The 15,534-nt window shown below is 34.9% G+C and overlaps 1 protein-coding gene across 1 annotated transcript; it reads left to right on the forward strand.

Annotated features, from left to right (window-relative positions):
- The first annotated feature begins 476 nt into the window (after positions 1-476).
- LOC103037032 (lymphocyte antigen 75) lies at positions 477-15,457 on the forward strand. Its single transcript, XM_049482781.1, has 15 exons — positions 477-577; positions 660-730; positions 1,066-1,089; positions 1,203-1,229; positions 1,688-1,821; positions 2,440-2,574; positions 3,458-3,566; positions 3,650-3,713; positions 8,727-8,800; positions 9,528-9,551; positions 11,539-11,565; positions 11,726-11,862; positions 13,666-13,800; positions 15,004-15,112; positions 15,205-15,457. Exons 2-15 carry the CDS (start codon positions 679-681, stop codon positions 15,270-15,272), a joined length of 1,119 nt encoding a protein of 372 aa, XP_049338738.1. The 5' UTR covers positions 477-577; positions 660-678; the 3' UTR covers positions 15,273-15,457.
- Positions 15,458-15,534: the final 77 nt, after the last annotated feature.

Consider the following 15,534-nt stretch of genomic DNA (forward strand, 5'->3'; position numbering starts at 1 on the left):
GTTTAAAAGCTGTATACAGACACAGCTCACACCATAAGACTGAACAATCTTGAAAAATGTGAGATTGAATTTGTGGCAGAAAAATAAGAAACAATAGAATAAGAAAAAAGCAAAACAAGAAGATAAATATAACTAAATAATTAAATAACAATGTGCAACCATAAATATTCTAATTGTATACATCATATTAAATTACATTATGCTGCTAAAAAAATAAATAACATTAAAAAAAAAAAAAAAATTAAATACCCATTTCTAAATCTATAATGGTTAGGACAGCTTAGTTTTTTTTTTAGTTTTCTTTCTTTTTTTTGTCTTTTTTAAACCTAAGTCACATGCATACTATGGTTATTTGCCATATTAATAAATCCATTAAACAGCATCTGGCTGGCAGCAGCAAGTGTACACACTATGGAGTCACAACAGCTGCTAAGCAAGACATCACCCTCTTGAATGGTGGTGTGTAAAGTGGGTTTAGTGGGTGTTTTCCACTTTCTAAAAAATATATAAAGCCACAGAATTTCCCCCACTGATACATCAAACCACGAACTGTTCCTCATCCAGGCTCTATCTGCAGGTATTAAACTTCATTCTGATTAATCTTTATTAATATTCAGTAGTGCATATCTATCCTTTCTTACCTCAGACTTTTATTTCAGCTGCTGAAGAAGAGTCAGTATGGATCATCTGGTCCTGATTTGTGTTCTCTTCATGGCTTCATCAGCTATTGGTAAGAATTTCTCCACTTTATTGCAGTTAGCTGTTGAACTTTTAGTTACGGAGCCTCTGAAGGGACATGGTGTATTCCTTATGTAATAAAAGACCTAAAATGAATTTTTATTGACGTTGGTGGGCAGCTGGGTACTATCTGGTGCTCACAACTTAGTATATGGTGCTTACCCCTTTTTTTACGCAAAAAATACACCATGTCCCTTCAGAGGCTCCGTAGTTATTTCCCTAAACCTCACCTAAAAAATTAAAAGAAATCTGTAAGTTTTTTTTAGAGAACTGTTTATGTGAATGTAAAATCAGAATCTTTCTTTAATTCATTGTCTATTTTTTCAGGCCTGACAATCACACCTGTGTCAGGTAATAATGGCAACTCATGCTATTTCATAATATTTATTAATAACATATTATATCATATTATAATATTTATTAAGATTTATTAACTTTATCTTTTTTTCGACTTCTAATTTCAGAGGTTGACTTGAACAGGCTTGTTATGGGTAAGGAACTGCATACTGTGCAAAAAAAAAAATTATCTAATTACAAGGCAATAAATCACATTACATTTTTTTCTGATAAGAAGTTTTGTCTTACTTAGCCTTGCGTAAGTGTAAGATACCTTATTTTAAGTAATTTATAAGATGTAAAATGTTATATGTTAAATCTTGTAATATATATCTTATACTCTTATCAGTTTAAGAAAAAATAATTATTTCAGGAATCTTAGTAAGAAAACAAATGTTTATCCCATTGGCAGATTTGTCTGCTTAGTATAAGAATAAACATCACAAATTACATATATTTTGTCTAGTTTTTGCCAGTGGATTTTTTGGCGAGTACTATTGTCGGTTGTTTTTTGCTTTACCTTTTTATTTTAAACCTGAAATAATCAAACAACCATAACAATGAACAAATGACTACTTGTGCAAAAAACTGAACATCTGCTTTCCCTCATCAGAGCAACTCAAAAACCCAGTAAAGAGAACCGCTGAGGCGAGGCACTGTCAGCCCAGCTGCCCCTACGGCTGGGTGCAGTTTGATGGACGCTGCTTCAGCTATTTCGGGTACTCAATGGACTGGGCCGCTGCTGAGGTACGAAACTCTGACATAATGCAGTTCAAAGATCATATAAGTAGTAGATTAATATCAAGCTTTTGGATCATTATCAGAAAACTGGGACTATATATATATATATATATATATATATATATATATATATATATATATATATATATATATATATATATATATATATATACTGTATATATATATATATATATACTATTTATCATACTTATAAGGCTTCAGGCTACACAGAAATCTTCCAGTTTAATTACTTTACAGTATATCACTTCATATTTTCACTATTTATTGGCTGCCACTCTAGCTCTGCCATGCTTTTATCAAATGCCAATATTCACTAAAATCATCCACCCTGTAGTGCAACTTGCACTAGTGAAAATGTGATTGATTTAGAGTTGCAGGCATGTTGAATCAATATAGGTAGGTCAGGATGATCATAAAGCCAAAGTTACATTTTATTTTAGGCAAAACATATTTGTATAATTTTATTTTCTATAAATAATTATATAAATAATATTTACAAAATGGGCAAAACATTGGATTTTTACCTGGTTTGTCAACTCCTTTCTATACAATCAGCTGGAAGTAAGAACTGTGTTACAGATTTAATTTCTGCTCTTTTTCCAGGCTTACTGTATAAATCTGGGGGGAAACCTGGCCTCAATCCACAGTGAGAATGAGTATCAGGTGGTGAAGGCTCTGGTCCGTGCTTACGACCCCAAAGAGCAAGAAACATGGATCGGTCTCTCCAACTGCCAGAAGGTAAGATAAGGAAGCTGGAGCTGCCTTAGAAAAAAAAAATGATACTGTAAGGGAAAAATGTAGTGAGGAATCCCACCACATGATGGAAGTACTGGATAGAGCATCATCCTTCCAGAAAACACAGTCCCACTGTTCCACAGCTCAACACTACAGAGCCAGGGAGGGGCCGTTGATAAAAAAAATAATTAAATCGAGTAAACAATATAGCAGTTCGCGCTCACGTTTTCTGTCATTCGAGTGAACGTTTTCTTATGCGCACTAAGAAAAGAAGCTCAGAGGGAAAGGAGCATTTTTCTCTCTTGATCTGTTACAGGGCTGCTGTGATGATGATCAGTTATCTACATTTACATCCTGCTGATTATTAATGCTCTTTTGTCACAGTTTTATAATACAATGTGCAGATTTTGCACACTATTAAAGTAATTTAATTTTGCACAGAATTAAAGAAAACGAGAGCACAAACTGCTTTATCATTCACTCGATTTAATTATTGTTTTTTTATCCACGGCCCCTCCTGGGCTCCGTACAACACTGTATTAGTATCAGAGTATATTTTATTGTTTGCGATACATTATGGATACATGTCATCAAATATGGATTTTTAAAATTGAAACATAGGTGTTTTAAACTATACACTAAAGACTAGTCCCCCAATTAGACTTACTAAAGTTACTAATCCAGTACTCCACATGGTGGTGCTATAATTATATAAATAGGGTAAACCCGCTGTGAAATTCTGTGAAACTAAATCCTGAATGACACAGATACAGTAGATCTGCAGTCATAACAATTGGCTTAACTAAACTGAGGAGAAGTTCATTAAAAAATATTTTAAAAAATGATACTATAAAAATATAACCCATAAATGTGTTCACAATTTCAGAAGAACAGCTGGCTCTGGTCTGACGGGAACAGGTACAGGTACAGCAAGTGGAACAACAAGGAGCCCAATCACAGCGGTGGAGAGTGCTGTGTGCACATCAACTATGGTTGTAAGTTTCAGTTTGTAGTTAAAGTTATTTCTTTATTATTGTTAACTCAGTTTTAAAATCACATTTTTTTTCTTTGCCTACAGCCCAGAAGGACTGGAATGATATTGCATGCAACAAGGCCTACTCCTTCGTCTGCGTCAGGAGGCTGTGAAACTCTGATACCCAAGAAATACATTCCATTCATGATTAAGATGTTAATCTACATTCATAAAAATAAAGAAAAAATTAAGAAAATGTTATAAAAAAAAAGCATGTGAATAAAGAATAATTCATTTAAAGTGTGGTCACTGTTTTTTATTATTATTATTATTATTATTATTATTATTATTATTATTATTGTTATTATTATTATATAATATTATATATATTATATATATATATATATATATATATATATATATATATATATATATATTATTATTATTATATATATACATCTCGTTTCTACATATTACTTTTTGATGAGTTTTCATCCAATTTTCATTGTAAAAAAAAAATCTAAATTAGCTGCTATTTTGGACCCAAGAAGATGGATGGATGGATGGATGGATTAATGGCTGCACAATTTGCATGGTACTACAAACAGCAGATCACGTGCAGCAACTTCAAAGAAACACAACACAGACTAAACAGAGGCGTAACTGAGTTGTAAAGCTGTAAACACATGTAATATAAGAAGTTCAGAAACCTTCCTAATCACTCTTATCACAAACATGTCACAATCATTTTACAGGAATTTAGCAAGAAGTGAGAAAATACTTCCTTAAACCCTGATGACCAAAATACTGGAAACCAAATGTAGGATTCTCATTTTAAAAACATATTTAAAATTATTAATGAGGTCCTCTAATAAAAACCTAAATCAACTGTTTATGCTGTTCGACTCTTTAATGCACAAAAAGCTTGATTTTTCAGCTTCTAATGTCTACTGCGCCTGCGCACCCTGGTGATAAAAACATATACTTTATTGCACTTAAAACATATTGAGAAATGTCTAAGTATGCTGTAAATACAATAACAGATTTATGTACTTATGTACTTAAAATATATTAAAAGTAGATTAATATTATGCTTTCATCAAATGTTTGAAAGTAAACTTTGATCATACCTAATAGTGTATATTGTATTTTGAATAAACATACACTTTTAATTTAATGTAATTCAATATATTTCTGAAATACTAATTTCCAAATATACTATTGCACATTTTTAGCAAAGTGTGTAAAAAACAGCTGTTACAGTAGTTCACTTAAAGTACAATGTATCATGTAACTTTTTTGGAAAGTAACTTTTTAAAACAATTACTACTAAAAAAGTAAGCACATTTGTAACAACTAAATTGTAGTACAGTATATTAAAATATATTTTATTCCCAACAAGGTATACTAGAAGTGTGCTACTTGCAAAAGACAGGAACTAAAAACATATTTGTAATCTAATGTAAATATATTTAACATCAATTCTTAGTACGTTCCTACTATACCCGGTGTATAATAGTGATACAGTTATAGTAATACTCATTAAATGTATTATAATTTTATTGTAAACATATTTAAAATATTGGGTTACATACATAAAGTAGTATGTTTAAATGTGACTTAAGTGTATTTAAAATAGTTCCATTTTAGTACAGTTAAGTACATTTAGCACAATTTAAGTAAGATTTTGTACTATTTTTATACAATTCAAGGAAAATACGTACAACAGTGTTTTAGCACTCTATAAATACACTGATTAATACTGTGGCTACAAGTACAGTTTAGTGCACTAAAACATAATAATGCATAGTATACTTTAACCTACCCTACTAGGACACTGTGGCTGTTTTTTGCTAAAGGGCGGGACTTTATCTTTACATGGACACCGTAATTAGTGTAACATGTTATCTCATTCATAACAGTGGTCAGTAACCTGACTCCACATTAAAACGTAACATCTTTATTAAAGCTACTTTATTGTACACTTTTTCCCAATAATTGTATTCTTTCACTATAATATTGTAATCAATTACATACTGTATATCACAATTACATTTACACATATAAGGTTTCATTTCTTTCCAACCAGTCCTGATGCATTATTTTTTACTTTGATTGTAGCCTACTGTATGGTGTATCTTCACAGTGTGAACACGCAGGTCAGTATCCTCTGCTGAGACACACAAAGCACTGTGCTATTAAGATATGAACGCGCCAAAGTCAGAGCTCACCTGCCTCATAAAGGGAATGGCAAGTGACACACTTATTGGTTTATTGCATGTTATGCCCAAAACACACCCATAATTAATTAAGAAAATGAGTACAATGCCTTCTGTGCGTTTCAAGACGTGCAAGGCATACTTTTCTCGTCATTACGATAGCAAAGACATACTGATGCACCTTAAATCAATCTGAGTTCAATGTCACTACACACACATCCAGGTCTGATCAAGAAATCACTTAAATAGAACCTGTCTGACAACATGAAACAGATAAAATATCTCAAAAAGCAGCACATTATGCCCTGATCTGAAAAAAAAAATAAAAAAAACAGATGAGAAAACAAAGTCATTGATCATCTATCAGTCTGGAAAAGGTTACAAAATAATTTCTAAAGCTTTGGGACTCCAGCAAACCACAGGGAGAGCTATTATTCACAGAGAGAGATAAAGTAATTATGAGCAGTGTTGGGCACATTACTTTAAAAAAAGTAAATAATTGTAGTTACTAATTATTTCTCCAAAAAAGTAACTGAGTTACTAACTGAGTTACTCCACTATAAAAGTAACTAGTTACCAGTAAAAGCAACTATTGCGTTATTTTATCTTACTCACCCCCGTGACCCCCACCTGATTTCTCTGATCTTACTATACCTTAGCCAATCATTGCTTAGTTGGTTATCTCATCCTCCCGTCCCTTGTGACTCACACACACAGTGCACACACACACTTGCGCCTTTGTCTGTATGCGCAAAGAAAAAGTTGATTGAGCGGCTAAAGTAGCGTGCAGTAACGGGGTGTCGGAAATGGTAACGGCGTTATAGTGACAGTCAGAATAATTAGTATTACTCGTTACTGAAAAAAGTAATGCCGTTGGTTCCTATCACTGTTAATGAGGTAGGTGAGGTAGTGTGATGATCTTGGGTTGCTTTGCTGCTTCAGATCGTGGACAACATTCTTTAATTGATGGAACTGAATTTGTTTAATTTTGCTCTCTACAATAAAAATCATGAAGGAGAATGTCTGCTCATCAATTCGAGACCTTAAACTCAGGTGTACTTGGGTTCTGCAGCAGGACAATGACCCAAAGCAAAGAGTGGCCAAGTCCAGTGATGTCAGTAACGCGTTACTTAGTAACGTGTTACTCTGATCTGACCCTTTTTTTCAGTATCTAACGCGTTACTATTTCCAATCCAGTAATCAGATTAAAGTTACTTATCCAAGTCACTGTGCGTTACTCTCTCTCTCTCTCTCCACCTCACACACACACACACACACACACACACACACCGAGCTCCCTTACCCATCCCCCCTCCGCTCTCCCCCAATCACACACGTCTCGCTTTCTCCCGTCTCTCTCTCGCGCTCGGCGTGTCTTTAGTTTCCACCCGTTCTCGTTTTTCCACCAGTTCTCGGGCTCCCTGTCTCTTTATAAAGGCCGCGTCCCAATTCACTAGCCAGGGCAGCGGTCTGCACAGATCTGATTGGCAGAGGAGAGCGTTTGAAGATTTTGTGCCGCAGAGTGCGTATACCGTAAAGACAAGAAAAGTTCTGACGCTTTCAATGAACAGTCAGAATGAAATCCTTCTCAGTAGTTTATTGGTTTGGGTCCGCATTGGACAAAGTCTGGGTCCGGACCCGGACCACAGTCCGCATATATTTGATCCCTGGCCTAGACCATATACACGGTTCTGTTTTATAAAACCACTCCTTGCTGCCCTGCAGAGAACAACAGGTTCAATGTTTAGTTTTACAGTGTTAAATATGTCAGGTCAAGAAAGACTTTCTTTATTTTATATATTTTTTTATAAAAACAAGTATTTATGTTAAGTAAAATCAAGAAAGACCATATTTTATTTTTTATAAAAAAAATATTTATCTTAAGTTAATTTTTTTATTTTTATAAAAATGCATTTTCCAAAGGGAAATATTGGGGAAACTGGTTATAATGTTTATGTTAAGGCGGCGGGAGGTGGTGTCTGCAGCTGCTGAAAGTAACTAATAAAGTAACTTGTAAAGTAACTTAGTTACTTTTAAAATCAAAGAAATCCATAAAGTAACTAAGTTACTTTTTAAAGGAGTAATCAGTAATCAGTAATCGGATTACTTTTTCAAAGTAACTATACCATCACTGGCCAAGTCAAAGTATGATTGAGATGCTGTGACAAGATCTTAAACAGGATGTTTATGCTCAAACATTTAAAGAATTCTGTAAAGAAGAGTGGACCAAAATTCCTCCACAGAGATGAAAAGGACTAGTTGCCAGTATTAAGTAAAGTTTGATTGCAGTTGTTGCTGCCAAGGGTGATACAACCAGGCTATTATTAAGTTTAGGGGCAAAAACTTTTTTCCACATGGATTGTATGTAGATTTTACCTTAATAAATGAATTTATAATAAAAAAAATGTTTTTTATATTTACTCAGGTTATATTTGTTCTGACTAATCTGAAAAATCTAATAGGGTAAAAAAAAGCAAAACACAAGAAATCCATAGGGGCAAATACATTTTCACAGCACTTTATGCTCATGCACTGTATACATCTTAAGAACTCATGAAACACAACAGAGCTCATGTTTTATTATCACAGGCACGCATGCTTATCAGTGAACTATCATACCTATAAATGTTACAACAGAAGAGCATGAGAAAACGTGAGAAAACATGAGACACGAAGGAAACGGAGTGACTGTGCTAGGAATGGTCACGTTTTTGTAAACAGTGCTGTCAACTGGAGGAGACATGTGTTGGGACTGGAGTGTGCAGGGGTCTCCACCTCTGAGGAGCATAAAGCTACAACAGTTTTTCCCAGTGGTTCAACCACAACCAAACCACAAGCTGCACCTCATCGAGACCAACATAAAGAACAAACCACAGGTAAAAAAAAATGTTCTTTACTTGTTTCTTGCTTTTTAATGTTCTATATTTGAAGTTTCTCACCTCAGATTTTGCTTGCAGTCCCTAAAGAAAAGACATTATGGGTCGTTTGATGGAAATATCTTTACTTGCTTTTCTCTGTGTGGCTTCATCAGTGTCTGGTAAGAGTCCAAATCTAAATACGTACCAGTGACCATATACTATATATCTCTGGAAAAAATTAGGAGACCACTTTAGTTTCGGAATCAGTTTCTCCGATTTTGCTATTTATAGGTATAAGTTTGATTAAAATTAATATTGTTGTTTTATTCTATAAACTACGGACAAAAAATCTCTCAAATTCCAAATAAAAATATTGTCATTTAAAGCATTTATTTGCAGAAAATGAGAAATGGCTGAAATAAGCCAATGAAAAAAGATGCAGAGCTTTCAGACCTAAAACAATGCAAAGAAAACACATTAATATTCATAAAGTTTTAAGAGTTCAGAAATCAATATTTGGTGGAATAACAGTTTTCATGCATCTTGGCATCATGTTCTACTCCACCAGTCTTACACACTGCTTTTGGATAACTGTATGCTGCTTTACTCCTGGTGCAAAAATTCAAGCAGTTCAGTTTGGTGGTTTGATGGCTTGTGATCATCCATCTTCCTCTTGATTATATTCCAGAGGTTTTAAATTTGGTAAAATCAAAGAAACTCAAAATTTTAAGTGGTCTCTTATTATTTTCAGAGTTGTATATATAGTATATAGTCATTTTTTACTGAGTTTGTTTAGGAGAGTTTGTGAGATATACACCATTCATGTATGCCATCTGTGTATACTATACAGAAGAGATTGTTTTCAATGACTAATTTGCTGTTTTCTACCATTTTGCTTTATTGCAGGTCTTGTGATAAAACCTGTCTCAGGTAATAATTTTACACCTGTTAGCCACATACAAACAAAACACCTATAAAATACATAGAATCTAAATACAAAATTAAACAAAACTTTTTTGTAAAGGACATGTGTGGGTATAAGAAATCTTTAAACGGGTGATTCTTTTGTAAAGCATTGGATGATGGGAACTTCTTCCAGTTTTTGCATGCATATTTTATCTGAAATGATGCATTAACATTAAGATTATATTAGGCTTTTACAAACAGGCCATCCAGCATTTACCTCATATTGCCTCTTATCATAAAAAAATATGAAGCACTGTAATTTGTAAATTTAAAAGTAAATATCTAGATACAGTTAAACACAACCTGTTACCCAGATGGAAATACATATCGTATTTTTCACACTAGGTGCACCAGATTATAAGGCAACTGTCACTAAATGTCTGTTTTCTGGTCTATTTTTATACATAAGGTGCACCCGATTATAAGGCGAATTCATTTTACAGTCAAAGGAGTGCTGGATATTGATCTACACCAGGAGTGTCCAAACTTTTTTTGTTGAGGGCCAGAAGGAGAAATATATTTGAAGTCACGGGCCACAGACTCTGTAATAAAACAAATAATGAAATATACCACTTTTTTCCTGATTATTTCATTTACACACCATTTTACTTGACTTACTATCTTCATCTTTGACAATGTTGTGTAAACTAAGATTTTTCACATTGATGTTTAATTTCATGATTAATGAAATGTCTCTTAATATTAAACTCCTTAATTATGGCAACTTTTAGACTCTTTGGCCTGTTTTTCTGCGCTAGAAATGCGCACCCTCTTCGCTTTTAGACCCTTTGGCCCGTTTTTTTGCACTATAAATGCGCACTCTCTCCGCTTTTAGACTCGTTGGCCTGTTTTTCTGCACTAGAATTGCGCACCCTCTCCGCTTTTAGACCCTTTGGCCCGTTTTGTTGCACTAGAAATGCGCACTCTCTCCGCTTTTAGACTCTTTGGCCCATTTTTCTGTGCTAGAAATGTGCACTTTCTCCGCTTTTAGACTCTTTGGCCTGTTTCTGTTTCTGAACCTAGCGTTCAAACTTGGAATCTCACATTATAAAAACCTGCTTAACAGCGGGCCAACTTTCATTCTATTTCTAAAATACCTCTCGGGCCGCTCCAAAAAAGGAAACAGGCCGCAAATGGCCCGCGGGCCATAGTTTGGACACCCCTGATCTACACAGTTTTCTCTCCTGAAAAAAAAATCTGAATGGCAAAAGAGCTAACTAGTGCTTAGAGCAGTTAGCAGGTAATGCTAATGCTGCTGCAGAAGTACTAGCCAGGGTTAGCTGCAGACTACAGGTGGATAATACTCACCTCTGAACAGCGACAGAGCTAGTGATTAGAGCAGTTAGCATGTAATGCTTATGCTGCTCCAGCAGTGCTAGCCGGTGTTAGCAGCAGACTAGAGGCCGATAATACTCACCCCTGAACATCGAAAGAGCTAGTGATTAGAGCAGTTAGCAGGTAATGCTAATGCTGCTGTAGCAATGCTAGCCGGGGTTAGCTCCAGACTACAGGCCGATAATACTCACCCCTGAACATCGAAAGAGCTAGTGATTAGAGCAGTTAGCAGGTAATGCTAATCCTGCTGCAGCAGTGCTAGCCGGGGTTAGCAGCAGACTACAGGCCGATAATGCTCACCTCTGGACAGCCAAAGCAGCAGCTTATGCTAATACTGCTAGTGTCGAGTCTGGTGCTGGGGAACTAAACTATAGAACTAAACTTTAACTCTGCACTATAGCGGAGTGGCTTTACTGCTTTTTACAAACTTACTGGTAAAATTCATACATAAGGAGCACTAGATTATAAGGGTACACTGATGATTTTTGGTCAAATTTAAGGATTTTAAGTGCAAATTATAGTGCGAAAAATATGGTACAGAACCTGACATATAATTCAAACCAATAACTGTATTAACATGATTTCTGTCTGTCTGTTTATCTGTCTGTTTTTCTAGAAGCTGATCTACATGCTTTAGTTCAAGGTAAAAAGATACTTGGTTTGGTTCCACAAATTAAAGACAATTTAATTTGCTTTCACTTTGCTTTACATTTTTTTAAAAGCTGAAATAACAGTGGAATTGCACTAATCCAACACCAGCCAACTCAAGATTTTTTAATCCTGCATGTTTTTTTCCTGAACAGAACAAATCAAAAGCCCAGTAAATAGAATGAATTCTGAGAAGGACACATGTGAGCCCAGCTGTCCGTATGGCTGGGTGAAATTCAACGGACGCTGCTTCAGCTACTTTGGCCAAGCTGTGGACTGGGTCACCGCTGAGGTAATCTCTCTGATTTCTGTTTAGTTAAAAATTATTAAAGAGAGATTTAGAAATGGTATCACAGGGGCGCCGAGTGGTCCCGCGGTCTAATGCGCAGCCACTATGAGCGGGAGGTCGCAGGTTCGAACCCCCGCTCATGCAGCTTTGCCATCAGCTGCCGGTGCTTAGAGGGAGCACAATTGGCTCTGCTCCCTCTGGGGTGGGTAGATGGCGCTCTTTCCCCATCACACTTAAGGTGGCACTGGGCGGCACGAGGCGTCTGTGAGCGGATGAATCGGAACCGAGCCACTGTGCTTTCCTCCGAGCGCGCTAGCTGCTCAGGCAATGATTCATCCGCAGCAGCTCAAAAAAAGGGGTGATTGACTTCACACGTGTCGGAGGAGGCGTGTGCTCGTCCGCATCCTTCAAGGGTCACGGGCGTCACCGGTGATGGGGACGCACAAAGGGGTGGGACAATTGGGAGAAAAATGGGGAAAAATCTGAAAAAAAAAAGAAATGGTATCACAGTCTTACATATGTAGTGTCATGCTTACAGTATATTTAAGCAATAATACACTTGAGATTTGTGCTATAACATGTAATATTTGCACTGCTGTGCTGCGGACGTAGATCAGAAGAGCAGTGCCAATATTACACATTATAGCACAAACCTCAAGTGTATTATTGCGATTATACCACAGTTCCATTATCGCTGTTTATTAAAACACTGCGCAAGTAAAAATAAAATAAAAAAAAATAAAAATTCGTTGTTGCTCTGTTTGTAGCTGCGCTGTTTGGCTTGTAAGCACTGCCTCGTTGCTTGGTTACCTGTAAATGGCAGAGTAATACATGGGGAGCTTCAGTTACAGTGCATTACTGGCTGATAATGGCACTCATAGAACGCCCCTCAGCCAATCACATTGCAGGGTCAGAACTAACTGTGGTATAATATTTTATTAACATTATGTGCATTTACAGCATCTAACAAAAGTGAGTTCCCCGCTCACAGTCCTGCTCTGCAAATATTTTATTATATATTTTCATGGGGAAACACTATAAAAATAAAACTAGTATATAACTTATGCTAGTTTTATCTTTAGTTAGTGTACAGCTTGTATAGCCATATAGATTGGATGTCCTCTGTCCTCTGTATTTGGTGTTTCAAGTGTAATTTTTTCTGACTTGCCACTGGATATTCAACATCGCACCTCATGGCAAAAAAAAAAAAAAAAAAAAAAGAGAATGTAAGAAATTTAATGTTTGCTCTTCACAAAAATGGCCTAAACTGTAAGAAGATTTCAACTAAGTAAATTAAGCAACAGTTTGGTGGCCAAAGGCAGCCATCATTGCTGCAGAGGTTGAAGAAGTGGGAGGTCAGCCTGCATTGCTCTGCCCATACACCACACGCTGCATCAAATCAGAAGCAAGCTTCTTCTGAAGCTGATGCACAAGAAAGTCTGCAAACAGTTTGCTGAATACAAGCAGTTCAAGAGCATAGATTACTAGAATCATGTTCTGGAGTTTCTTAGAAGATCCTATTAAAGTGATTGAGCTGGTGTGTTGACTTTACTTACAAAATAAGTGTTTTTATGTAGAACATTTAAACATTTTTTAATTCTATTTTTTTATTCCCTTACTATCAAAAGTTACTTTACTTTTTTAAATGATGTAATTGAATGATTTTACTATTATAGATAAGAGAGCATAAACCTTTATTAATGCCAAAATGGAGACAATTCACCGTCCATTAAAAAATCTATTTTATCGTGAAAGGCCTGGCTTTGCCTGATCAGCAGTTCACGGATATTTTGTTTGGCTTTTTAGGCTTACTGTATAAATCTGGGGGGAAACCTGGCCTCGATACACAGTGAGAATGAGTATCAGGTGGTGAAGGCTCTGGTCCGTGCTTATGACCCCAGCGAGAAAGAAACATGGATTGGCCTCTCCAACTGTCAGAAGGTAAGATAATATGGATGCCGAACAAAAGTAACTACACAAAAGGCTTGTGAGGACCCTTGTAAAAGAAAAGTGCATTTAAGTATATTTTTTAAATGCATACTTAACATGCAGACCCTAGTGGGAAAAAAGTAGATTAAAGTTTACTAAGCATTATAATGCATTATTATGCATTATTATACTACAGCATAATACAGTAGTGTACTTGTGGCCACATTATTAATCGGTATATTTAAAGAGTGCTAAAATGGGACAACTTTTTTTGTACTTATTATACTTTAAATATATAAAAATAGTACAAAAGTCTTACTTAAATTGTGCTAAGTGTACCTAACTGTACTAAAACGGAACTATTTAAAATATACCTAAGTAACTTTTAAACCTCATCTTTTAAATATACTTACAGTAAAATTTTAATACATTTAATGATTATTACCACTGTATCACTATTATTATTATACACAAGGTGTATTAGAAATGTACTAAGAATTGATGTTAAATAAATTTAACATCAGGAGTGTTCAAATAGACTTCTTTTTCCTGTCTTTTGTAAGTAGCACACGTTGGGTATAACATTACATTTTAATTTACTGTACTACAATTTTTAGCGAGTAAAAAATTTACTTTAATTTTTTTACATGTAGTAATTTAATTTACTTGCTAAAATGTTACATGATACATTGTACTTTAAGTGAACTACTGTCACAGTTGTTTTTAAAACACTTCGCTAAAAATGCAAAAAAAAAATGCATTATTTGAGGTATGAAAGCTCTGTATACTTATATACATATATATATATATATATATATATATATATATACTTTATACTATATAGACTGCTGCTAAAATATATTGGGGTGCAAAATAACCTGACTAGGACAACCCTGGTGTTATATTATGTTTCCATGCTTGACTGTAAAATAGTTGCACACTGCAGACTCTAACTAAACTCTTTTATTTGCCTTCTAAAAATTAATATTGATAATAGTAAAAATAATTTTCATCAATGGAGTCTTGCAGCCATTTTAAACAAAGCCTAAACATCCCATACCCCATCTCTGAAAATATGCCTAAAATTCCTATTTAAAGGTTTTTAAAATGTTTTTAACTCCTCTTAAATTTCCACAGCAACTTATTAAGCCGTCACATTCATTTAGATTCTCTAATAAACTAAAATTATTTTTTTTTTATTTTAACAAATAACAGAAGAACAGCTGGATCTGGTCTGATGGGACAAAATTTACATACAGCAAATGGAACCCTGGTGAACCCAATCATATCAATGGGGAGTGCTGTGTAGCCATCAACTGGGGCTGTACGTTTATTCATTAAAACTTTATATTACTGCAATTAGCAAAAATCTGGAAAATCTTTTCAATGTTAATTTTTGTTTTTCTTTGTCTACAGCCACAAAGAACTGGAATGACTGTCAATGTCATATTGGGAATCCATTTGTCTGCGTGAGGAAGCTGTGAAGCCCTGTAATCCATGAACACACATCTGTTTTATATATTTTTAGATGTTTTTTTTTATCTTAACCTTTTATTCTGTTTATGTAATGCAAAATTTCTTAATCTCTGAAAACAATGTATTGTTCATTTTCTGTACACCTTTTGTAAAATATTAATAAAAACAAAACCTGATTCATTTTTGCAAAAAAGTAATGATTTACTTTGTTTCACTTTTGTTCTTGCAAGCATCACACAACAGGACACTTGCGGCAAAGGGAAAAAATTT

The sequence above is a fragment of the Astyanax mexicanus genome, chromosome 8 (genome assembly GCF_023375975.1).
Source record: "Astyanax mexicanus isolate ESR-SI-001 chromosome 8, AstMex3_surface, whole genome shotgun sequence".
Taxonomy (NCBI): Eukaryota; Metazoa; Chordata; class Actinopteri; order Characiformes; family Acestrorhamphidae; genus Astyanax; species Astyanax mexicanus.